This window comes from Apodemus sylvaticus, chromosome 21 (assembly GCF_947179515.1).
Source record: "Apodemus sylvaticus chromosome 21, mApoSyl1.1, whole genome shotgun sequence".
Taxonomy (NCBI): domain Eukaryota; kingdom Metazoa; phylum Chordata; class Mammalia; order Rodentia; family Muridae; genus Apodemus; species Apodemus sylvaticus.
In genome coordinates, this window is record NC_067492.1 from 42491309 (window position 1) to 42517397 (window position 26089).

The following is a 26089-nucleotide window of genomic DNA, read 5'->3' on the forward strand; positions in this document are numbered from 1 at the left end:
CTCTCTTTCTCTTTCTTTTTCTTTCTTCCTCTTCCTCCTTCCTCCTCTTCCTCCTCCTTCTCTCCTCCTTCTCCTTCTTTTTCCTTCTCCTCCTCCTCTTCCTCCTCCTCCTCCTTCTTCTCTTCTTCCTCCCTTCCTCTCTCTCTCTCTCTCTCTCTCTCTCTCTCTCTCTCTCTCTTTCCCTCTCTCTCTCTTTCTCTCTCTCTCTCGGCAGGGTCTCACTCTGTGCCCAGGCAAGTCTTAAAATCAAGATCCTACTAACTTAGCCTCTTGAAACCGAAGTTCTGAGAGGTTAAGTAACTTTCCAGAGGTCACACAGCTGAGGTGTGGCAAGAATGAGGGTCAGTTTCACCCTCCCAAGGCTCTGAGCAGTGTGGGCTGCCTGAAGTGGCTGCTATCAGGAGTGGACAGGGGAGTGGCTCCCTGAGGTGAGAGGTGAAGTACACTGCAGTCGTTTCTGAGAAGCCTGTGCCTCATGCTCCAGCCTGCCCCCAGCATCTCCCTCCCACTCCCAGAGGAGCTCCCAGAAGCCTCCGCCAGGACCGTTGGAGGCTCCTGGTCTACCACGAGTTAGACAAAGTCTGTCAGGGTTTAATCTTTTTGTGGTGTTGTTTGAGGGCACCACAGTGGTTAGCCAAAATCTCTGGGTCAAACTGTGCAGCCTCCTAAGTTAACTTGGCTGTTGAGTTGGAGCTGGGTGATCTTGCTCTCTGAGGGCCCAGCATGTGCCTTGTCTGAACCTCAGGGGCCCCTCTGAAAAGGGGGTGCACCTTTAGCTGGAAAGCTACCCAACAACCAACCATTTTGGGTTTCTGGGTGCTCCATGCATGCCCATTTTGCAGAAGGCAGATGAATGATTAATCCTACACACACAGTGCCTGGAAAAGCTAACGGCACAGATCGCAGACCTGTCTGAGGTGCCCAGATTCAGGGTTGTGGAGTCTCTGACCCTGCTCTTGGCTCCTGGCAGCCTTTAGCCAGATCCAGGTGCACTGATGCTTCCTGACTCTCTGGGGCGTCAAGAAGGAAAGTGTGGCCCTCTCACAAGCCCTGACTGTGTTCTTCAGGAGGGAGCTGCTTTTTGCTTCTTCCAGCTCCTGCTGGGTAGTCCAAGTGTGTGTGTGTGTGTGTGTGCGTGTGTCTGTGTGTGTGTCTGTATGTCTGCCTGCCTGCCTGCCTGTCTGTCTGAGTATGTGTGTATGCATGTGTGTGTCCTACCTTACCTAGGGAGCACTGGGCCTTTTCTGGGTAGGGGACAAGGATGGGACTATCTGGGCTTCTGCACAGGTTTTCTGCCACTCAAGATGTAGCAACTTCTCTGGACAAAAGTAAACGCTGGACGGCATAAGCCAAAGGGGAATTTCATGGAAGGTTAAGAGAATAAACAAGAGAAGAAATGGAGGGAAACTAGTGGCTAAGGACTGGAGATTAGACTGGGAGGGAGTGCTCACTTATGCCCTTCCATTTGAGAGGCTCCCCCGGAGAGGGGGAGTCTGGGAAGAGAGGTGCTTTCAGCTGGGCTGGGAAAGCCGAATCCCTCGAGCTCAGCACAGTTGCGAGATGGGGCGCTGTTAGCTGGAGTGGTCCCTGGGCATCCAGGCTGACGTGTAGCCTCACTGTTGCTGCCAGCCTTTAGGTTGTTGTGACATTGTGGAGAATCCTGGAGTTCAGGGTGAGGGGGCGAGTGGGCGAGTGGGCTGTGATCCATTTGGTCAGCTTTGGGCTGTTAGGATGTGAGGGTCCTAGATGGAGCCCCACTAATGTCTGGTGTGCACAGGTAAAGGGACATAGAGAGGCCATTTCCCCTGCAACCCAGCTCAAGGAGGCCAGATTTCAACATGTGGCACAACTTCGTGCCCTAAACTCATCGTGGCTACATTGGTGGTAAGGGATGGGTTCAAAAATATTATTTGCTAATGAGCCCATAAGGCACAGAATTAACCACAGCCCCAGCTGCCCTCTTGCCCGCCCTTGGGGGACTGTGTGGTCACTGGTATTTACCATTTCTGCTGTCTGCTTTTAGAGCAGTGTGTGGAAGAAAAGACGCATCCCTCTCCCTTACACCACACAATCTGACTTTCTCATAGGCCCATCCAACTTGTTCTGAGCCAGCTTGCTACCAGCGATGACTCTGTGTGTGCAGAGGCACAGGTCCAGGGCGCCCAACAATAAGACAAACCCAGGATCCAAAGCTGCTGCTTTTCTTTTTTCTTTTCTTTTCTTTTCTTTTCTTTTCTTTTCTTTTCCCTTTCCTTTCCTTTTCCCTTTCCTTTCCTTTTCCCTTTCCTTTCCTTTCCTTTCCTTTCCTTTCCTTTCCTTTCTTTTCCTTTCCTTTCCATTCCTTTCCTTTTTCCTTTCCTTTCCTTTCCTTTCCTTTCCTTTCCTTTCCTTTCCTTTCCTTTCCTTTCCTTTCCTTTCCTTTCCCCTTCCTTCCTTCCTTCCTTCCTTCCTTCCTTCCTTCCTTCCTTCCTTCCTTCCTTCCTTCCTTCCTTCCTTCCTTCCTTCCTTCCTTTCTTTCTTTCTTTCTTTCTTTCTTTCTTTCTTTCTTTCTTTCTTTCTTTCTTTCTTTCTTTCTTTCTTTCTTTTTGGTGTTTTTGAATTTTTGTTTTTTTTGAGACAGGGATTCTCTGTATAGCCCTGGCTGTCCTGGAACTCACTCTGTAGACCAGGCTGGCCTCAAACTCAGAAATCTGCCTGCCTTTGCCTCCCAGAGTGCTGGGATTACAAGCATGCGCCACCAGCGCCCAGCCAAAGCTTCTTCTTGAGGAGACCCCTGGTCTGCTTCCTAGGGCTAGACCTTGCCTATCCTTGTACTCAAGAATGGTAGGTCCCTTTGGGTTTGAATCACCATGTCTTTTTTTTAAATAAATAATTTAGTTATTATATGTATGTATAGAGATACCTCTGGATACATAAGAAGGTCTAAGAACAACTTCATGGGGCTGTTTTTCCCCTTTGCTTATTTATTTTTAATTTTTTTATTTTCTATATTCTTTGTTTACATTCCAAATGATTTTTCCCTTTCCTGCTTTCCTCCTTCCCATAAATCCCATAAGCCCTCTTCCCTCCGCCCGTTCCCCAATCAGCTCCTTCCCACTTCTCTGTCCCTATAATCCCCTACAATGCTGTATCAGGCCTTTCCAGGACCAGGACCCTCTCCTTCCTTCTTCTTGGGAATGATTTGATATGTGAGTTTTGTCTTGGGTGTTCAGAGCTTCTGGGCTAATATCCACTTATCAGTGACTGCATTCCATGTGTGTTCTTTTGTGAACGAGTTACCTCACTTAGGATGATATTTTCCAGTTCCAATCATTTGCCTAAGAATTTCACGAATTCATTGTTTTTAATTGCTGAGTAGTATTCCATTGTGTAAATATACCACATTTTCTGTAACCATTCCTCCACTGAGGGACATTTGGTTTCTTTCCAGCTTCTGGCTATTATAAATAGGGCTGTTATGAACATAGTGGAGCATGTGCTCTTTTTTTTTTAATTTAAAAAAATTTTTTTTTTTTTTTTGTTTTTTGAGACAGGGTTTCTCTGTGTAGCCCTGGCTGTGCTGGAACTCACATGACGAACTCAGAAATCCACTTGCCTCTGCCTCCCAAGTGCTGGGATTAAAGGCATGCACCACCAATGCCTGGCGGAGCATGTGTCCTTAGTGCATGCCGTTCCCCTTTGCTTGTATGTGGGTTCTGGAGAACCGAACTCGGGTCCTCAGAACTGCACATTGAGAGCCTTTCTCCACTGAACCATATCATCAGCGTGTTTGCTTTAATGATGTCTTCTGGAAGAAGCCCAGGTAGCACATTCCCTGGAGACCATTCCCAGGGTTGCTGCCCTGTGACAGGCCAGGAATGATGGTAGGGTAAGCCCAGGGTTACCCCCGGGACCTTGGAGGCCTAGGTTTTTCCTGCTTCCGTTTCCAGTCCCCAGACCTCAGTTTACTGCAGCATATAGTACACCATGTTTGTGCAACTTGCCTTCACAGAACAGGGAGAACTGGGAAGAAAGTTATCCAGAATGTGTCGGCTTGGTTTATCTCAGCCCACCTCTGTGATGTCGCATCTGCCCCTTCTTGCTCTGCTATACATAGCTGGTGACCAAGGTCTGTGAAGTTATACCGTGAAACCCTCTTGGTTGTGTCACTGAAGGTCCGCTTGAGCCACAGGCCTGTAGGTGCAAGGGGGAGGCGAAGTGGAGGGTGGCGCACAGGCAGAGTTCTGCTTCACCCCCTGTGGCACTCACCCCATGTGAGCAAATGGCTCTCTGTGGAGCAGCATCTCTTCCACAGCCTGTGACCTTCCCCCAGCCTCTGGCTAGCCTCCCAGTTCCTTAGAGCTAGGGCCTCAGGCTGGGTGACTGAGGCAGGCCAGTCAGGTGGGGTCCGGGCAGCTGACAACGTCTCCCAGAGGGCTGGGAAGCCAGCTGCAGCCCCAGATTGGGGCAGAGCTCCAAGCTGGCTTTAACCCGCTCTGTTCCCGTGTGCCTGGTGGCCCTTCTTGGTCTTGCACTGCTCCTTCTTTGTTTGAGGTGAGGGCCCCATTTGCCCTGTGAGTTTCTCTTACACCTCAGTGGCCTAAGTGTGCACTGGTAGGGTATGTGCGTGTGCATTTGTAGTCCATTGAAACATTTGGATTCTCGACCCTTGCGAGAACCTATCCAGCCTGGCTTGCACAGGCTCAAGGGGGAAGGGTGCTTGAGCAGGCCGGGGTGAGCCTTTCAAAGTCTGCTTGTCCCTCTCAGCTCAAGTTGACTTCAGTAGTCACTGCAAGTTCCAGGGGGCTTTGCTAGGCCCCTCCCATGCCAGGAGCCTTGTCACCTCCCACTTGTATCTCTCTTCAAGGAACTCTTGCTGATTGAATCCTCTCTATCTTTTTGAAACTCTCCTGTCCAGAATTCCACTGCTTGGTCCTGGGATTGACCCCTTGGGGCCACACAGTAAGTAAGCTCATTCCTTCTTCCCAGTGACAGCCCTTCAGATGCCTGAAGACAGCTCTGGGCCTTCCTGAGCGTGTCCCACTGGGTTGCACTGTCTATTCCTTAGCGCTGTTTCTCAGACACAGTTCCAGGATCCCACCTGCTCAGGCATCCTGCCTTGGGCACATCTCTGTGGGCCTCTGGGCTTCCTACAGCTGCTCTTCACAGCCCTGCCCTGCAAACAGGTGGCCAAAGGACCACGCAGAGCCTGGAGACCCACTTATAATAAAGGGGAGGTGTAAGCTCATAGGGGGGTGTCCTGATTCAGCAACCCACGGTGACTCTGGCACAGTGTTATGTGTGTCAGCTGTCTTTCTCTGTGTGTGCACCTGTATTGAAATGTTTTCCTTCAATCCTGGGGATTTAAAATGATGAAGAAACAAAGCACCTTGGATGAATTCGGAACATCCACTAAATGGTGGATGTTGTACTGGGAGATGGGTCTGGGCTGGAACCGGGCTAGCAGAGAGAAGCTGGAGCTTACCACACCTCAGCCTGGTGCTTGGAATCTTGGCTTCAAGGTTTCTTGGCTACAGGGGCTTCTGGGAAAGGTTTATGTGAACCAGAAGGGAGTGAGGCTCTGTTCGTGCAGGGGTCTGGGGAAGTATCTTGGGTAATGCAATTAGGTGTGGCTTCCATCACTAAGGGAGTCAGCTAAGAGGGTAAGAGAAGCGGCCCCTGTAGCCCAAGTCTCCGAGGAAGGCACTGAAAGCAGAGGAACAGGCTTAGTGGGCACTGGTCTCGGATGGAGAGGGGTATCAGAAGGTGCAGGAGAACATTCCAGCAAGCATGGTTGCCACTGAAGGAGAGTCTGGTCTCTGCAGCCAGGACTGGTCTGTTCTGCACTCCCAGGACTCACCGGGATTCCGCCAGGACTCCCTGTCTGTGCCTGAGCAACCTCTGACCTGCCATTTGATGTCTTGTGACATGGGCTTTGGTGGCCGGCTCCCTGGATGGGCTGTTGACGGTGAGAATTAAGTGAACTAACTAACATCCAAAAAGCTCTCAGCTTGGTGCTTGACAGCAGCGTCACCCAAGGCTGTTCTGTGGCTCGTCTTGAGTGCTTCCTTGAGCCAAGCTGGTCTGACCTGCATAGCTACCAGATGACAAGATGGTGTTCTTTCTCTGTTTAACATATCGGTGTTGAGTCTATGGCTCAGGAGCCAGACCCCAGCCTGCTGGGTTTCCATCAGACTAGCTGGTCCTACCTTTCAGTCTGGGGAGAGAAATCTGCCTGGGAGACTGCACCCGCCACAGACAACTGCCCAGACATCTTCTGGGTGGAGGGGGAGATGTCAGGGCTTTCTTCCAGGCAGGGGAGTCAGTGCCAGGCCTGGTGGCTTCTGGCCCCCTGGCAGGACCTAGAGAGCACCTGGCACAGCAGGTCAATTGGAGTCCTTCCTTAGGCACACTGGGTTGGTCCCAGGGCTGTAAGAGCTGGGAGAGGACTCCAAGGTCTGGTTAGTGCTCTTCTTGCCTTGTGGCTGTGGCATGCTCTTGTCAGGGCAAAGATGGGGTCAGGATAGCTTCTCCACCCCAGGGGGTCTTGGGACCTTAGGGGGATGGTTGCTGCTGGTCTTTAGATCCTCAGAGGGAGGGAGGATGTGACCGTATTAGACTCTTGGCATCTTGCTGGTGTCCCCTAATCTCCAAACCAGAGTCTATGATCAGCAATGACCCCCACAGCATGCATGTCAAGAACGACTTGAGGGACTGTGGCAGAGGCCTGGTTCTGACCCTGGAGCCAAGGCTAGATTGGGCACATGTGCAACCCTAGCAAGTGCACCAGTTGTTGGGTCTCAGTGTCCATTGTGATGTGTGACACGTGACCTGAGACATGATCCGTGATGCTGCCCATCTTGACTCAGCGTTCTGAGGAATCAAATGCAGTTCTTCCTGGATGGGAGACTAGGTGACTATAATAACGTGGTAGCCACGTTTGCTCGCTTGGTGTCATTTGCTGAGACCCGCTGCTCCACCCGTCTTGTCATCCTTTCTTAGTTTTTTTCACTGTACCTCAGGTACCAAACCCTGACTCCCACCTCATAAGGTATCTCCTCACAAGATCCCTTGGGGTCAATACTAGTGTGGCCCCTGTTTGACCTTGTCTAGAAAACGGAGGCCTAGAGAGGAGGGCTGCAGGCCAGGTGCCCACAGTTGTTAGTGTCAGAGGGCTAAGCTTGCCTAACTCCCAACCTTGTGCTCTGTGGTGTCCTGACCACGAGTCCTGAACAGGCCAGACGTACCCACTGTGCTTCCCTGCCAACTTGTGAACAAGAATCGGAGACTGCATATGCCAGCCAGGGAACAGGCTGTGTTGGGGGTTGAGGCAGGCTCACCAGGCCTTAAATCCTTCTATAAAGGCCCTTCTCTTGTACTCCTTGGGCTGAGGAGCCTCAAGGCTATCATGGCTTCTTTCTGTACTGTCTCTTCCCTCTGCCTCAGACCCTGTGGATACAGAGCCTCTTTCTGCATTTGCTTACCAAGGTGTCTGAGCTCCTGAGTGTTGAAGAGCTAGGAATGGGGTGCTGCCGATGCAGGGGGATGGTATTGCCACCTGTGGGGAGGGGCTCCCAGGTGGCATTTGGCCTGGGGATGTCCCTGCCTTGAGGGAAAGTGGGAAGAACAGGACTCTGGCTCTGTGACTGTCAGGTCTGGATGAAGGACTGAGCTCTGCCATTTTGGGAGTGCTTACATGACCCATGGCTGTGCAGAATTATTCACTGCCCCCCGGGTGGTCTTGGGTGGGCACTCCAGTTCCCATCACTAATGTCATTGTCCTGATCCTGGGGCACATGCTTCAGATGCTACAGGAATAGAACACCAAACCTAGTGCAGAAGAACAGGGATGGGGCTTTTTCATATTGGAGAACCTACCCTGGGACCCCTTCCTCCTCTGCTCGCAGGAAGCCTGGCATACTCCGAGGGTGGGGAAGGCGGCCGTGTCATGTGACTCTCCTGCCTCCCTGCAACCCACTCTCTCCTTTGGGCTGTGTCATCAAGGGGACCTGGGCATGTCTTGATTCCCCTATGGCTGTTTACCTAAAGCTCTCTGATGCTGGGCCCATAGAGGAGTGCCGGAGATGCTGGCCAGACGGAAGAAGGCACAGTGTGGGGGCACACAGTGCTTGTGGAAGAGCTGCAGCCTCCCCCCAGCCCCAAGGGCCTTCCCTGCCAGCAGTGGGCCAGATGTCTTCTTGGAGGGTGGAAGAGAGCGTCTGTGTGGGTGTCTTCTCGTGATGTGTGGGCTGCTGTGTTTTGAAGGGAGCCAAGCTGATTTTCCTGTTCCATCTTACTGCTGTCCAAAGCTGAAAGTTAAATAAACACAGCCAAGTATTATCATAGGACACAAGAAAAATGAACTTGGTCTCTCTAGGCGCTCACATCTGGCACGTTTTGGATGTTTCAGGGCTGTGGGATGAGACCGACGTGGGCGTAGGGATCCTGTGTGCCCCTCACCCTGTGTCTGGCTCTCTTGGGATTCTCTGAGGGCTGCAGTGCCTTGCTCCCCCTGGCCAGTGTGTCTCAGGCACTCCTCTATGTGCCCAGAATCTTCCCTTCACCTCATTCTTCGCCACCCACAGGCTCCTGAGGCCTTGCTTTGGACTAGACTTCCCATGAGCTTTCCTGAGGTCCCGGCTTTTTGGTCCAGCCAAGATGAATACACGGTTTGTGAAATGGCCTGTGCTTCCGAGCTGAGAACCAAGACCTGATGCAGGGAGAGGAGCGAACGTGTCTGCCTTCTTTCCTTTTCCCCTGGGGCTGACTTAGGGAGGTGGCGAACCACCGCCTGCCTGCCTGCCTGCCTGCCTGTCCAGCAGCCGGTTTGCAGCTGGACTGCCATTTTGTTTAGATTGGGTGGTGGTGGGTTTCTGCACTCCATACAACACCACTGATGTCACACTCCTGTGACATGCCCAGCTCTTCTGGCTTTGTATTTGTAGCTACATTCATGTCTATCAGTTTGATTCACACTCATTCAACTATTGGAAGGGGGGAACAGGTTCTCTGATTTTAGTTTAAGGTCTCACGTAGCCCAGTCTGATCTTGAACTTGCTATGTAGCCAAGGCTAGCCTTGAATTTTTGGCAATCTTGCTTCAGTCTCCAGAGTCCTTGGCCCATAAGCTTCCATACCTTCTCAGGAAAACATTGTTTTTTTTATGTCTGTTCTAACAAGTATTAAGTTCCCTGCTGGGCAGTGGTGGTGCAGGCCTTTAAGCCAGCCTGGTGTACAGGGTGAGTTCCAGGATAGTCAGGGCAATACAGAGAAACCCTGTCTCAAAAAACAAAACAAAGCAAACCCTAAAATAAGCAGCAGCAGCAGCAGCAGCAGCAGCAGCAGCAGCAACAACAACATCACAGATTCAAAACTAGTGTGAGCACTAGAGTGTGTGCTCTTCTCCCTTGGCATGGCTGTCGGAGGTAGGGAGGCTTTTCAGAGGTCTTGTAGATCTTATGCAGGTTTGGGTGAAGAAAGCCTTGTCAGGGTACAAGCAGCTGGCACATGGGGAAGTTTGGGACCCTGAAGGGCTTTCCAGGGGTGTGGTTATCATTGGGGGACGGGCAAAGGGGCAGAGTGGGGAGGGGGGGTAACACACTTGTGTCCATGAAATCTTCTCCTTCCAAATCGGACTTAATAAAAATACTAACTTCTTAGGGCGTGAACCATTCTGATTGCTCCTACCCTGGACCCACGTCCAGAATTTCTAAATGTGGAAATGGGAGCTATGGTAGGCACACACTCGCTAGCAGTGATGGCCTTACAGGAGGAGATGCCAGGAAACGCGATGGGCGTTTCCCACCCTTCCACCAAGCATAGGTATACAGGGAGATGTGGGAGGATGGAAGTCCAGTGAGCACGAGGTCAACACTCGTGTCCCACACTTTTCAGAGAAGTCAAAGTATTACGTGCTCTTCACCGCACAATTGGAGAAAGGGGCAATGAGAAAAAGAAAGAGAGATGAAGGCCGGTCTGTATAGCCCAGCCAGTGAAAATATGTGTTCCTGTGAGCATGCACTGTCCTGCGTGTGCGCGCACACATCAGTTTCCAATCAGAGCCTCAGTTTCCTCTTTGTGGGTGTTTAAAATAAACCACATGTATAACAAGGCATTCATGGTATGTTAGCACAGAGGCCAAGCTCATAAAAATGTACTAGCCTCTACTTTTTGATGCTTTTCTTCAAACAAAGGTAGAAAAAAGGAGAAAAGAGCGGGACTCTTCCCGCTTCTTCCTTTTTACCCTGATCTGCTACAGTTCTGAGTGAGGGCAGGTCCCTTCCCCGCTGCACATGGGGCTGGGTTTCGGGGGTTTTGCTTGAATCTGTATAGTCCTGGTACTTGCCTTTTGCAGTACACACCTGGTACCTCCTCATAGCCCTGCTTGGGCATGACCTATGCCCTTACATATACTGTCTGATGCCTTCCACGACCCCTGGATTACCATCCAAACAATGTAGTCATGTTACGTCATGAACGCATGTTTGTATATGCATATTGTGAGCCAGGGAGAGCACACAGGGAAAAACATTTAAAAGACGACCAACCAACCACAGCGGGGACTGGATCAGACAGGAGGGCAGCCACCCGGGCCTGGCCTGTGCAGTCAGCTCCCCAGGGAGGGGGAACAAAGAGGAATTCTGCTTAGTGCCCCCCACTCTCTGCAGACACTAAGCCAAACTCCTTGCTTGGCTTATTTCTCTTTGTCTTCCAAATGAATGGGAGTTTTATTGCCCTCACTTTACGACTGTGGAAATTAAGACTGAAAGAGGTAAAGTTAACGGCTTGGGGTCACACTGTAAACCAGAGGAGAGCTTCTGATTGGCAGCACCTTCTCTGCAAGTCTTGGGACAGAGGAGGCTCAGCTCCACCTTCTCAATCAGCCTCTGTCTTTCTGGGAAGGTGCAGACATTCTGGGAAGCTCAGATGGTAAACTGCCCCCACACTTGTCGGGATTGGGAGATAATGCGGTGCCGAGAGGCAAGCTTTGAGTTGTGAAGACTCAAATATACACTTCACTGCATGTATGACGTTGCTAACCAAATGCTTCTAGGTTCTGTTTTCTCATTGGCAAATTGGGGACATACATCTTAAGGCCGTTGGGAAGACAAAAAGCCTGAGGCAGAGTTCATAGTGCAGGGTCAAAGTTCAATGTTTAGTCTTTTTTTTTCCCCCTCTTTCTGGTCACTTACAGTAAGTACTTCAGTCCAAAGGTGAGAGAAAGTCAGACCCATTGACAGTGTGTTCTTATAGCCTCGATGGGGCCGAGTCTTTGTTCTAGAAATCCTGTTTCTGAGAACTAATCTTAAGAAGCATCATAGTACAGTCTCATGGTCAGGTGTGGTGCTTGTGAATGTGTGATGCAGCCTAGATAGTCACTGACAGGGGAACAAGTGAAGCGGCCCAGGCATCTAGCAACATGGGACTTGTTAAATTAGTCCCCGAGCCTCCTGTGGTAGGACTGACTCATCGTAGCAATGGCCTCCGTCTACGCACGATTTGGTGGGAAAAGATGTTGGCTGTGTTCACTCGTGCTGCCGCCGGAATCCTGCAGAACAGTCACACTGGTGTTGCTCCAGCCTTCTGCAAAGTTGTAACAAAGTGTCTATGCCTGAGAAGTCGCTCTTCCAGTTCCTTGATTTTTAACTGTTCAATATACTCCATTGATACAGTGTATATGTGTATACTTATGCAGGTAACCTTTATAAAAAGAAAACAGGTGCTGATTCTCAGAAGCAGCACAAACAGGTAGGGGCTTAAGCATCTGACAGTTGTTCACAAGTGCGTGATAGGCAGGGTGGATATCAGGAGCTGAGACAGTGGGCAGGCAGTGATTCTGTGTCCCCTAAGCACCTTGCTGCTGCTTTTCTGCTCCAGGGGTGCCTGCTGATGCCAGGCCTTTCCCTCCCTTTCCCCAACCCTGTGCTCAGTGTAAGGGGAAGTTGATACTGACCGTGCCTGGAGAATCTATATCACAGGCAGTGGTGACCACTGCAAACCTGAGCCTTTTCTTCCTTGAGAGCCAACCACTCAACACTTCCCAGCAAGCCACTGTCTCACCTGGATATGGCTTCCCATATTGCTTTAAGGGGGCTTGCACACTGCTATGAGACAACCAAGAGTCGAACCCTTTTCTTAGGAAGTTCTGGAGCTGAGAGTGTGGGTTGGGAGATAGAGGAGTCTTGTGGATAGTGGGGTCACAGAGCAGGACACTGAGTGTGTGAGATGGATTTTGGGGTTGTGTTGAGTACCCACTTCTATCTGAAGCTAGAGCCTCTGCTTTCCAGATGTAGGAATAAAACGAAGGTTTAAGAACCCAAGTCCCAGTTCAATGCCCCCAAGCAATCGCTTAGCCTTACTTCCCTATAGAGTGGGTTTAAAGATGTCCTATATTATTGGGCTGTTGAGCCAGTGGTTTGATACCTCCATCACCTGTCAGACCAGCCTAGAGAAGTACAGATTCCCGAGGCTATCTCAGGGTGGCCCAGGATGAGGCTGTAAGCTTGTGATGTTGCAGATGTGGCTGCCTTTGCTGGCCATATTACTCCGGCAGTCACAAATGTTCTTCCCTCTCAATCTCCAAGATACTGAGAACCTCGTCACCTCAGTAGCTTGCTCTGAGGTGGGGAATCTGGACCTAGAACACCTAGGCTGTAGCCTGAGTGGGCCCTGGCATGCTGCTTTGCTTCTGTGGGACTCTGTTTCACCCTCTGTGAGATGGGTCAGCAGAGCCTGGGTTTTCTGGCAGCAGCTGAGAAAGGCTTGGGGCTATCTATGGTCCTGGACCAGGGTGGTGAGGAAGGATAGGAGTGGCCTAGAGCTGTGCTATGCTCCTAACCTCTCCAGCTTGGGACCAGCATGGAGAAGCAGGTGTGAAGGGTTGCCTGCATCTTCCTCCAGGGCCCTCTCTCACTGAGATGTCATAGTCTTGATAAAGGAAAAAAAAATGCTTTAGCTTGCTCAGGCCCCGGCCGCGGCTCTGTTGTCTTTGTTTTTTCCTAGTTCCTGGTTCTGTGTCTCACCTGTGTTGGCGTGGCACATGGCTCTGCTGTTGGGGTTTCTTTCTGTACTTACCTGAAGCTACGCTGGTCCAGGGTGGAGCAACCAAGTGAAACCTCCTTTCCTGCTTTCTCCTTCTTTCCTTCTTTGCCTGGGAGCTGAAGCCCTACTTGAATGCAGCTGTACTGTTCCTGAGAGATGTGGTGGCTTCCTGGGGCTCCCTTCCTTGCCAGAAATGGGGTGGGTAAGGGACTCCTGTGTGGCAGGCTGTAGGATGAAGGGGAACAGGTGTTGGATGACTAGCGTGGTGCCATATATATATATATATATATATATATATATATATACACACACACACACACACACACACACACTACTGTGGTCCGGCACAGGCTGGCTTTCCCTGCTACTGTGTGTGTGTGTGTGTGTGTGTGCCTGCCTCCTTCCCCACTCCCTCCCCCATCACCGTAGGCTAGCCTGTGGTTCTCCTCTCTCAATCTCCTGAAGCCTGGGATGACAGGCGTGTACTGCTGTGCTTGGCTAGTTGTTTTCATCTTAGAAAATAAGCAGAGAGGATACGGAGCGTAGGGTGTCAGGTTGGGAGTGACACTCGTGCTGTTTCTAGGCTTCCCTGAGGGTCTAGCTGGAGCAGAAGGACTTGGAGAGGGGTCTGGAGGGAGCGTCCGCTCGGCTGGGTACTTGGTTTGTTCTTGAACATGGTCATCTTTTCTGGAAGCTTGATTTCAGAGGTGATCACAGGCTGGGCACCTTTGTTCAATCTGGACAAGGAATCCATCATGCTTTTGTGTAGAGGAATGCATAATCTTTCCCTTGAGCGCCCTCAGCCCTGCACCATGGTACGCTGCTTAGTGAACATAATAGTTTATATTTCAGCTTGCTTTTACTATCTTTGCTTGGACTTTTGTACAACGCATGGCCGGCCCACCTACACACAGTAGGCCAGTATCTCAGTTTGTTTATTTATGTGGTGCTAGGGAGCAGCCTCTGGACTCCCACATACTTGGCATGTGTCCTGTCTCTGCACCCCACTCTCAGCTCTGGGTGCTTTTCCTTCCCTGAGCAGCCGGGATCTCCTTTGTGTTTGACCGTGAGACTCTGGGCGTTCTTGGAGCCTAATCTGGTGTGGGTGACATGGCTTCTCTCAAGATGAGCTTGTCTGGCTTACCACTTCCTGTGGGAATGGGGACTCTCAGGAGCCTCTTTGGCTCCAAGGTGAGCCCAGCTCCTTTGGGAGAGTGGTTCCTGGGTTCAGGGGAATCCGAAGGGTGTCTACTAAGACCCTGGAAGCATGACCCAGAGTGAAAAGAAAAAAAAAACCTCTCCAAAGAGTACAGAGGTTCTTGACCTTGTTGGCAGGAATTTGTGGGGAGAACATCTTCCTAGATAATGTTTGGTGAAAATAAATAATGTTTGCTTTCTTTCCCAAGAAAAATGCCCAACATGCTGGCACTTAGGAGCTAAACTTGCCTGTCCTGTCCTCTCTGGGCTCTTTGTGAGCATTGGCCTGGGATGGGTGGGTTCTGGAGCTCAGCGGGCTCAGCCAGCCTTGCCCTTTTCTCCTTCACTTCTTGAGGCCATTGGCTTAGCCTGGGACAACACAGGTCCTTTCTGACTTTGCCCCAGCTTGGAGGGAGGGAACGCCCTGTTGAGTTAGCAGGCTGCTGGGCTAGAGAGGGCGATTTTTCATTCTCCTCACCTCTGCCCCACTTTCTGCATTTTCTTTTGTGTGCAGTGTCTTCTTGTTCAGTGAGGTGTTGGGGAGGCCTTGCCCTCCAGTGGAGGACACTGCTCCCTCCAGCCAGGAACATGCGTCTTACACTGGTGCCCCCCTGCTTTAATACGGTGATCTGTTATTGAGGTTTGCAGTTCAGAGACCAGCACGCAAGGCCCTGCATCTATCTGCTTGGTATATCTGGAGCTGCAAATGTACGTGGCCCAAGCTCTGCATGTCCCAGAAGAGGCATTACAGAGTCAGCATTTGGACTCATTCATTGCCATGGTTCAGTTAGCCCTTGACCCCACAGCCAAGAAAGAGTGTAGGCTTCTGATATTCGAAGTCCTTACAGAGCCTTAGAATTCTTATTAGCACCGCCCCCCCCCCCCCACCCTGAGGCACTGATCAGAGTTACCCTTGAATTGCTGCCACCAGACTGATACCGCTTAGAGGCTTCCTGGCCCTTTTCGGTTCCTTCTCTTCCATTCTTAAAAGAACCACTGTGGTTCACACGCAGTGCCGGAACCTCCTGGAATGCCCTGCTCCACCCTGTCTGAATAGATGCTGTTGGGGTACCTCTCAAAGCACCGTGCCTTGAGACCACAGTCCAGGGCCAGGGCTTACTGGTTCCTCCCGCTCTGTGTCCCAGGGCAGCGGAAAGTCCAACAGACCTCACATCTGTTGAGGCTGAGTCTTGAGGGGTGAGTGTCTCCTGGGCCCTGTCTTGCAGGGCCAAGTGTGTGTCTGAGGCTGCCGTCCCAAAACTGGGTTCAGAATAGAGCTCTGTTCCAGCAGGCTGGTTCTGGGGCCGAGTGTCCTAATTCTGTGGGGGCCATGACTTGTTTACCTATTCATTCAGATGTTTATTCTTTCTGCTGTCTGCACTGAGTTAGGCATTGGTGTCAGCAGTGAAGAGATGGCAGGCAAATGCCGTGTAATGAGGTAGACTAAAGCTCGAGAGATGGGAGGTGGACCACTGAGTGGAGCCAAGACTCTGGAGGGCAGAGCAGCAGGGGAGCCTAGAGTTATGGGGTTGATACCCTTGGGTGGGGAGAGGCTGGTCCATCTGTCTGACATGCAACCTTGGGCAAGTCCAGCCTTCCTGTCCCACAGCTTGTGTGTGTGTGCATGTGTGTGTGCGCGTGTTGTATTCATACTCTTGGACACAGGATCCTGGGAGCTTCCTGCTCCTGTAGATGGATGCAGCGTTGAGGTGGACGTAGCTCCCATTGCACCAGCCTGTGTCTGTGCCTGCCCGCCGAGTCCTGCTTTGTGCTCTCAGGCCGTGTTCTTCATAGGTGTGCCTGAGACCAGATGCTGGGCGTGGCTAGAGGTCTTGTTTCCAGTGATGGTAGATCTCATAAACACGTTACTGGGGAGGTCTCTAGAAAGCATCACTTCTGGATGGTGGGTGGTCCCCATGGTTTGCTGCTAAGCTCTGGCCTTTCACTGATTGGCCATCCCTGACATGTTTAGCCCTCATGCGTTCTTTGTGCCTTTGCAATGGAATTCTAGTTTAAGGATATGGGGACTCATATCCTGGGGCCCTTGGGCCCCCCAGAGAAAGCCGTTCCCCATCTCCCCCCCCCCCCCATTCCCCAATCAGCACCTGTATAATTTCTTTTCTGTGCCTGGTATCCTTGTTGGTCACGTTGGGAATGCAAACTGGACTGCAGAGCCTGGCCAGGTAGGAAACCCTCCTCATTCTCACAACTTTGGACTCTACAGAGTCTTAAGTAGGATGGGACAGGTGGAGCCTTTCTTCTTCTCATCAAGAATGTATAAAGAAGGCATATGCTCATACCTTCAAAAGGCAGAATGTGGGCCAGGGCTAGCGCTGGGGGGGAAGTGGGGTTTCAGTGCCAGCAGCTGTGAGAAAACACATTCATGTTCCAGGCACAAGGACAGCTGGCGTATGGGCCCCTCACTGAGAGAGAGGGCTGTAGTCAGGGGCACTGTACAAACCTCAGGAAGTGTGCACCGTGGCCTGCCAACTCTGACCTTCCTCGCAGCAGTACTGGACCACTCTTCCTCCTACCGTTGTAGTCCCGTGTCTCCAGGATAGCGCAGTCCTAGGTCCCTTGCCCCTGCAAGGGACAAATTGGGACATGTCCTCACATTCGCTTTCTTTATAGCTGAAGCTGGCTTTTCTTGCGTGACCATCCTCCAGGTCAGGGGCGTGGGAACAGTCTTGAGTGGACTTGAGAATAGGGCTAGTGAGGACCACAGCCAGGCCACTCCCTCTCCTCACTGGGTGACCGACTACTCAGCATACTGTCTTCCTTGCGTTTGAGCTGGCTAGGATTCTAGTCGTGCCGTTGGTGCCATGGTTTATAGAGGTCCCCATTTTTCATAGACTACCTTAAGTTGGGGCCTAACATTGGCACAGGCTCTCATTAACTGTGAAACTTTAGGAGCTCCCCATCCCCCCAGCGGAGGAACATAGAACAGTGGGCACCCAGCTTTTCCAGTTATAGTATCACTGGCAGAGAGGTGGGTGGCTCAGGTCCTTTCAGCTTACACGTGTGCAGAGCTTGCAGAGCCTGTTAAATCTGAAAAACATGTGTGCACATTTTTGGCTTAAACAAAGTTCCATTTACAAAGTCCATAACCCAGCTTTAATATTATTATGTGCTCCAGACTGGGCCTGGTTCCAGGGCAAGAGTGCTATTATACTGTAGAGTGTTTCTCCCCTGTTCCCCACCAGCCTGGTCTCAAAGTGCTGGGGTCTGGGGTAGGGGAAACTCCATCCCTGTCAAGCCTCAGTCTGTGGGGTCCAGGCTCAAGTGGGGGAAGGTGCAATGATTTTATCTGCCGGGCTAGGGAGAGCCGGCCTTTGTGTGTCCAGAGGTCTGTCTGTAAGTCATAACTCCAAGTGCGGAGTTTTCCCAACCTCTGAAGGCCACTATATCTGCTCTTTACCATTACCACGGTAACCTTGTATCTCAGTGGTAGGCACTGTGGGCTTTCATAGGGGGACATGGCAGCGAGATTAGAGACTGTTCTGAGTTTTGCCTCATTTCTGTGGGTGGCAGATGTTTTGTTCATAAGTGAAACTATGTACTAACGGTTGTAGCACTGGATCGAAAAAGCTTCTGATATGTCTGTCTGGAGGCAGTGCTGGGATTGATTAGTGATGTCTGCCAGGATGCAGGGTTGTGGGAACCTGGTGGAGACAGTACTTACCCGCCATTCTTGTTTTATTCTTTTTATTATTTATAATCTGTCTCTCTGTGTGTGTGTGTGTGTGCATACATGTGTACAAAGGACACATGTGACAAAGGACATTGGGTGTTGGTCCTTGCCTTTTACGTTGTTTGAGACAGGATCTCTTGTTTGCCTCTGTGTACACCAGGCTACCAGACCTATGAGCTTCTGGAAATTCCTGTCTTCACCTCTGATCTCATAAAAGCACCCGGATTAGAGAGATACGTGCTATGGTGTTCAACTTTGTGTGGGTTCTGGGGACTCGAACTCAGGTCCTCATGCGTGCATGCTTCACCCACCGAACATCCCCCTGTCTGATCACCATTTCATCACTGTGGCACCAACAAAAGCCACCTTGCTGTAGGTTTTGGGTTTACCCCCTCCCTATGGTGGATAGCATATAAATACCCCCGCAGGGCTCCCATCGTCTCTGACCCCTGTCTTACCCTACCTATGGTGTGTGTGTGTGTATATGTGTGTGTGTGTGTGTGTGTGTGTGTGTGTGTGTGGCTTCCAAGCTCACAGCCTTTCTTTCTTCTCTTCCAGTTGAAGAGGGGGAGGCCTCGGACTTCTCGCTGGCCTGGGATTCCTCTGTGGCAGCAGCAGGTAAGTGCCAAGGGGCTGGTGGAGCATTGCTGGGGGTTTGGGGGACTAGGCCAGGGAGTCAGAAAGCCACTCAGCTGGTTATGAAAACGGTATTCTTTCTTCATGTCGCATTCCTGTGTCTAGTCCAGACTTCCCCATGCAACACGATTATATATCTATTCCATATGGCCAGTAAAACTCATTCCATATGGAGGCAAGCACACCCAGGTCCTCCCAGGGGCCGTGGTTCCATCCTCTGGGTAAGTTCGATGGATGGTGAGTTCCCCCCAATGCCAGGCTTGGCATCTTCAACTCTGACTGCCACTCTGTCTTGCCAAACACGCTGAATAGAAGCTGCTTTAATAGAGTAAAGCTCCAACAAAACTCAACATTCCTCAACTGCCCCTGGGATGGACTGTTAGGCCTGGCTCTGCCTTCAGAGGGAGGTAATGGGGAGCAAGCTGAGATGTGGGAGGTGTGAGGCACTGTGGGGTGCTGGGTGACATGGTTTTCTACCTCAGCTCTTTGTCCTCTCAGCCGACTGAGCAAAGTAACTGATGGGCGAGACCTTTTGAACCGGGAACCCTTTCTGTGGCCCTTGGGGCTTGAGACTGAACCTGGCTTCCGCAGCCTGGAGCTTCGGAGTGGCGTTTCTGCTTTCAGCCAGAGCCTGGCATTGTGTTGGGTCTTAGTTCTCTGTCTGGCAGGTGACAGGCTTCCTTTCCTTGTCGGTCTCAGTCACCTTATGCCAGGGGTATGTGTCCCTGGATTCTGAACAGTCACCTTCAGATTCATGGGGAGCCCAAGGCCCGTTTAGTCTTGCCAGATGAGTCCTATCAGATAAGCATTACATCCATTCCTCTCTTTTTGTTGTGGAAACTGAGGCAAGAGGGTATAATGTTGAGCACACGTTTCAGTTCTGTATATGTTTAACATTAATCGTTGCACCTCTGAAATGTGGCTTTGTAGCCATACATGGCTTATGGCACAGCTCACTTAGCTGAAGAAACTGAGTTCACAAAAAAGTTTTGAGTGACAACCTATATTTAGACTCAGCGAAAGCCTTTATATTTATTGTTATTATTGTGTGTGTGTGTGTGTGCATGGTGTGTGTGTGTGTGATGCACGGGCCATATTGTATGTGTGTCTGTCAGAGGACAACTTTGTGGAGTTGGTTCTCAACCTTCCTTGTGCTGCGACCCTTTAATGTAGTTCCTCATGCTGTGGTGACCCCTGACCATAAAATTATTTTCGTTGCTACTTCATAACTGTAATTTTGCTACTGTTATGAATCATAATGTAAATCTCTGTGTTTTCTGATGGTCACCCCTGTGAAAGGTGCTCGACCCCCCCCCCCCAAGCGTTGCAACCACAGAGTAAGAACTGCTGCTTTATGCTTTATGCAGGTTCTGGAGGTCAAAGCAGACCTGAGGCTTGTGTGGCAAGCACATTTCCCCCTGAGCCAACTCACTGGCACCCCAGCAAAAAAAAAAAAAAAATCTTGAAGATGGTTTCTAAAAAACTGCACTGTGTAGGATGTAACAGACTTAGAAGAAGGGTTGGGGACTGGCCCTTGATCCCCAGTCCCCAGCTTCCGGCCTGGTGCCTTCCCAGAAGCCCTGAGTGTTGTTTGGCGGTCACAGAGTCTTGGATGACGTGGGTGTGGGATCTGTTCACAGACATGTGAATGCTCTATTAACTCTTGGTGACAGAGGCTCCCTCCATGGGGGCGACTTGTTGGCCTGAGCAGTGGAGATGCTCCTGTCCTAGGGAAGAAGAGGCAAGGCCATGGGTCAGTGCTAAACTAATGGGATGAGCTGTCCCGTCTGCCTTTGTGCTGGAGAGGTGTGTCCCCTATGGCTGCTGAAATACAGTAAGACTGGCGTGGACGTGCTTGAGCATGCTTGTAATCCTAGCACTTGGTAAGCAGAAGCAGGTGGATCTCTGTGTGCAAGGCCAACATTGGCTACATGGTGAGTTCCAGGACAGCCAGGGGTAGGTAGAGAGACCCCCATAAATGTATATGTATATGATGTGTATGTGTATGTATATGCATATGTATATGATATATATGCATATGCACATGCATATGTATATGTATATGATGTATATGTATATGCACATGCACATGTACATGTATACGTATATGATGTATATGTGTATGCACATGCATATGCATATGTATATGATGTATATGTATATGCACATGCACATGTATATGTATACAATGTATACGATGTATACGATGTATATGATGTATATGCGTATGCACATGCACATGTATATGTATATGATGTATGTGATGTATATGATGTATATGCACATGCACATGTATATGTATATGATGTATATGCACATGCACATGTATATGTATATGTATGTGGTATATATTCAGCTCCCATGTATGGGTGGTGAACTCAGGCTGTGCCAGCTTCTTAGAGGGACTTGCTGTAGCCAAGCCTCTGATGGAGGAAGGCTGTCTTTATTCCCATGATGGAAGCAGTGGTAAGGTATGAGGGAAGCGGTAAGATGGTGGTTGTGATGTAGAGAAGCCCTCAGGTTCCCAGACTGAAGCTCAGGCAGTGAGGCATCCCCTGGTACGCAGGAGGCAGGGCTGACATCCACTGTGTCTGTGTCACCTACATTTCTGTGACTCCGGTGTGCTGGCCAGTCTCTGTCTTCCCTGCGCTCCCAGGAGTGGCGGGAGTTGTCAGATTTTCCAGTTTCCACTCAGGAGCCGAGCATGCACCTTGCACCCTTCTGATTCACCTCTGACCCTAAGGAGCCCATGACAACCATGCTCTGTGGTTCCAGAGAACTTTAGGCCACCTGCTCATTGATGTGGACAGGGAGTGGACAAGCAATAGTTGGTGTGGACTGCTTTGCTGCCTTCTGATGATTTTGAATAGAGCCTACAGTAGTTTCTTCTGACGACGCATTTATTAGTCATGTAACTTAGTGTGTCAGTTACAGGGGACCCTTTACCCTTTGGGTCATTGGGACACTCTGTGGAGTGACACTCTGTCCAGTGGCAGTACTGTCACTTTTTCTGTCCAATGGTTATGGGACATCTGAGGAGGGCAGGGCCAGGCTCAGATGGAGCCACATTGTTTGGTAATTTTCATTAAACTGAGAAGATGCCACTTGGCTATACTAGCAAATGAAGATGGGCATCATTGAGGATTATGGGGCACCTCCCTAGGTACCCTTGACAAACTATTGAGACTTGCTATTCTTTTTTGCCAGATGGGGTGGGGCTGGGGTCTTGGTGATGCCCTTAAAGCTACAGAGTAGTGTGGTGGCCAGAGTGCTGTAGAGCAGAGAGACTCGAACACTGGCATTTGTATAGCCAGAGCAGGCAACCTACCCTTTGTCATTTAGCAGGGAGGTTAAGAACCAAATGCACTTGAAAGTGGTACCCTGGCCTCCCCTGCCTCCCGCTAAATGGGCCCTGTAGTTATCCTAGGGTCAGCTGGCCTGCTCCCTCTATGTCCCTTGGCCTTGCCTGGCAGGGAAAGAATGAAAAGAGATAGAGTGTTCTCCAACCTGATGAGGGGCTGGCTACCTTCTGCCTTTGGGCTGGCATGCACAGGGCCGCTGATAGGCAGAGCCCTGGGAGAGTCCTCTATTGAGGGTTGAGGTGGAGGCTCAGCAGGGTAGGGTTTTAAATGAATGGTTTCTTTTGTGATTGGGATGGGGGGTAGAGAATGAATATGTATGTGTGTGCACACACTTGTGCATGTGGTCTGCAGTTGATATCTGGTGTTTTTAGCAACGGCTCTCCACCTTATATATTGAAGCAGAGCCTCTCCCTGGAGCTCAGTTTTGATTAGTCTGAGTATACAGCTTGCTCTGAAGATTTTGTCTCCCCCTTGTGAGTGCTGGGATTGCAGGACTGGTTGCCAAGCCTGTCTGGCTTTTACCTGGGTTATGGGGATCCAAATTCGGGTCCTGATGCTTGCAGGGACTCTTTACTGGACGAGGCATCTCTCCAGGCCGAGACTGTGATTTTTCATACCCACAAAACTCTGTAGGTGAGGTGGTAGTAGTGGTGTGTGTGTGAGGTGGATAGTATATGTATGTGATATATGCTTGTGCGGTAGGTGTTTGGTATGTGTGTGTGGCAAGTGTTTGTGTCTATGTGTGTAAGGTATGGGTGTGTGTGTGATGTATATAGAATATGTGTGTACTTGGGCTGTGTTTGTGTAGTGTGTATATACTGGGTGTGGTATATAGTATATGTGGGGGCTTTGTGTGAGATCTGTGTATGGTGTCTACATGAGTGTGTGGGCCTATGCTTGTGGTATGTGCGTATGTAGACTCTATAGATTGTTTGTAGTGTGTGTGTGTGTGTGTGTGTACTTTGTTAATATAGAGGCTGTGTGTAGGTGTTCTATATGTAAGTATATGGTATGTGTGTATCTGCAAGTGTGGTTTTGGTTGTTTTATGATATGGGAGCTCTGCAGTGTCTGTGTGGGCTATGTGTGTATTGTATGTGTGGCTATGTACATCTGGTGTGTATGGATTATGTGTTACACACACACATATATGGTGTATGCATATATGATATATGTTTGGGCTGTGTCTTGTGTAGAGATATGTATATATGGTGTGTGCGGGCTGTGTATGTATTATGTGTGTGTGTGTGTGTATGTGTGTGTGTGTGTGTGGTATGTATAGGCTAAGTGTATACTTTGTGAGTGGTGTGTAGAGGGTATGTGGGTATTGTGTATGGATTGTGTGTGTGTGTGTTTGTGTGTTATTTTAAGAGACATTTTAATCTGGAGAAGTTCTGAGCCTGTTTTGAACCTCAGTTGCCTCTGAGTCCCCGCGGTGCTGTGGATTCTTTTCCTAACCCAAGCATTTTGTATGTGGTTGCAGCGGGGTGCGGAGTTATGACTTCAGTTGTACTTGCTTGCCTGCTTGAGGTGTGAATTCCTTAGGAAGGTAGATGATCTCTGCTAATGGGTGAGGCTTCTGGGAGCCACAGCCATAGCCACCCCCATCCCCACCCCCCAGTCCTTGAGGCCACAACCAGAGGCCTTTTTTTCTTCCAGAGTCTTAGGGGACACAACCCAAGGCCCCATTTCTCCCTAGATTTCTAGATGGTTCACCAGAGATCCTCTACTAGGCCAGACTCCTAGGTGACACACCCAGGTCTCCTCGCCACGCAGACTCATGGTGGCTCAACAATTGAACTAATGGGTGACATGATACAGACCCTACTGAAGGCAGCTGCCACCCAGCTGCTGACTGCTGCCGAGTACTGGAATTACCCGGCCATCCGAGATCTGCAGAGAGAACACAAGAGAGCTCAGTTTCAGATAAAACTGGTAGATTAAAAAAAAAAAAAAGCAAGTCATTTTTAAAAGCAGCTTTGAGATCAGTTCGGTTCTCCTCACATTCAGAGATGTGTGGGACTGTTGTCACAGTTGGGTAAGATACACCCCCCTTTAAGAAGCCTTGCACCTCTAAAGCTATTTTTCCTTCTCTTCCACCCCCCATGTTCTGGGAAGTGGCTCAGCTGCCTCCCATCCCTCTAGATTTGCCCGCTGTGGACCCCGCTTACAGCCGCTGCTTCCGGAGACTGTTTACTGACTGGATCCGCAGCGCAGGTTGTCTTGCCCCCATCCCTTAGGACAGAATTGAATCCCTAGTCTAGATAGAGATCCTTTTGTTTATTGTCCTTCTGCTGATGGGCTCTTGCGGGTGCTCACATCTTTGGCTGCTGTGCACAGTGCTGCCGTGAATTATCTTGTGCAAGTTCCTGTTTGAACACCGGTGTTCAGCTCCAGGGGTGGAGTGGTCAGGTCCTATGGTAGCGTGGAACTGAACTTCGTGAGGTGCCTGGATTGGCCTTTACAGCTCCCTACTAGGGGAGAAGGAAGGCAGTTCATTTTGAACAACTTGTATTTTGAAAATCATTGTTCTGGTTGAGGAAACTCCTTGTTATCAGCCGCCCTGGGGCCTGGTTACAGGTAAGAAGGGTGTGTGTGTGTGTGTGCATGTCTGTGTGCATGTCTGTGTCCATGTGTGTGTGTCTGTGTGTGTATGTCTGTGTGTGTGTGTCTGCATGTGTCTGTGTGTGTGTGTCTGCGTGTGTGTCTCTGTGTGTGTATGTCTGTGTGGTGTGTGTGTATCTGTGTGTGTGTGTCTGTGTGTCTCTGTGTGTCTGTGTATGTATGTCTGTGTGTGTGTCTGCATGTGTCTGTGTGTCTGCGTGTGTCTGAGTGTGTATATCTGTGTGTGTGTCTGTGTGTCTCTGTGTGTGTATGTGTGTGTATGTCTGTGTGGTGTCTGTGTGTGTATATCTGTGTGTGTGTCTGTGTGTCTCTGTGTGTGTATGTCTGTGTATGTCTGTGTGGTGTCTGTGTGTTGACAATAGCTTTACCAAGGGACCATTTTGCTGGCTTGTGTTAGGTCTCCAGCCTTGAGCCTGTGTCCTCCCTTCCTCTCCTGTCTTCCTGTCCATCCCAGTATGGCTGGGAGCCCATTTCCCCCTCCAGGGTTCCTCTTTCTTCTGACCCTTTGGAAAGTTCTGGTAAGGATGTGTGTGGTTCTGTGTGAGATTTCCCAGCCAAGCCCGTGCCTCTTCATCCCCATACGTCACTGCTCTGACAGAGACAGGTGCTCACTTCCCTGTCACCTGTCTAGCCTGCTGTCCTGGATGATGTCCTCTCCTAGCTGGTATAGGGACTGTGAGACTTTCTCATGGGCTGTGGCATGAGGATGTAGAGGGAAGGAGGTCTGGAGGGGGGTCTGGAGGGCTGACTGTGTGGTTGGAGTTGGTACACCAAGGTGGACCTGGCGGTTAATGTTCTGTACCTGCCAGGGCAGACTAGTAGATTTATTTCTGGCTTAGTGACACATGCTGGGGTTTGTAACAGTCGTTTTAATCAGTCGTCGTGCTGGCCCAGACTATCGATGCTGCTCTGTGGTCAAAACTAGAGACTTCCTTGCCATGCTATTGGTCTCCTTGTCCTTGCTACTAGAATCCATCACTGCTATAGTAGATGCCTCTAGGAGTCAGATCTCACCAGCTTTGTCTAAGTGGATTTTAAAAGGAAAAAAAAAGAGGCACAGAGATGCTTCTGATTGCTTCCAGGTCACACAGCCAAGAACAGCAGAGCAGGGATTTGAATCCAGGCAACTTGTGCATGAACATCACAGCTCACCACAGAGGGCAGACCTGACTGTGAGACTGCTCTTCCCTTGCAGAAAGGCCAGTGACTGGTTGGCACTGTTGCGGGGCACCTAGGTCTAGGGAAGAGTCCTGCTAGAGCTCTCTAACCTTTGGTGCTGCCTGGAAAATGCCTACCTGAAGACCTTTATTCCTGAAAAAGTTGAGTCCTGGCAGACACTTGTGATCAGGCTTTCTATGACCACTAATTGTGGGGTGTGGGGTGTGGGGTGTGGTGGTGGTGGTGGTGGTGGTGGTGGTGATGGAGGTGGTGGAGGAGGAGGAGGAGGTGGTGGTCGTGCTGGTGATGGTGGTGGTGGTGGTGGTGCTAGGTTGCAGGGAATGTGGCTGCAGGGGCCTGCTTGGCTGTCAGGTTACAACAGGGAGCTGGTTATCTGTTCTGG

General features: G+C 50.3%; 1 protein-coding gene across 2 annotated transcripts in view; it reads left to right on the forward strand.

The window, feature by feature from the left end:
• Positions 1-26089, forward strand: part of Znf423 (zinc finger protein 423) — a 310351-nt gene that overhangs the window by 40994 nt on the left and 243268 nt on the right. For both annotated transcript variants that reach the window (XM_052166856.1, XM_052166855.1), the window contains exon 2: positions 18466-18525. In XM_052166856.1, coding sequence (XP_052022816.1) covers positions 18466-18525 — 60 coding nt within the window. The remainder of the gene's footprint in view (positions 1-18465; positions 18526-26089) is intronic.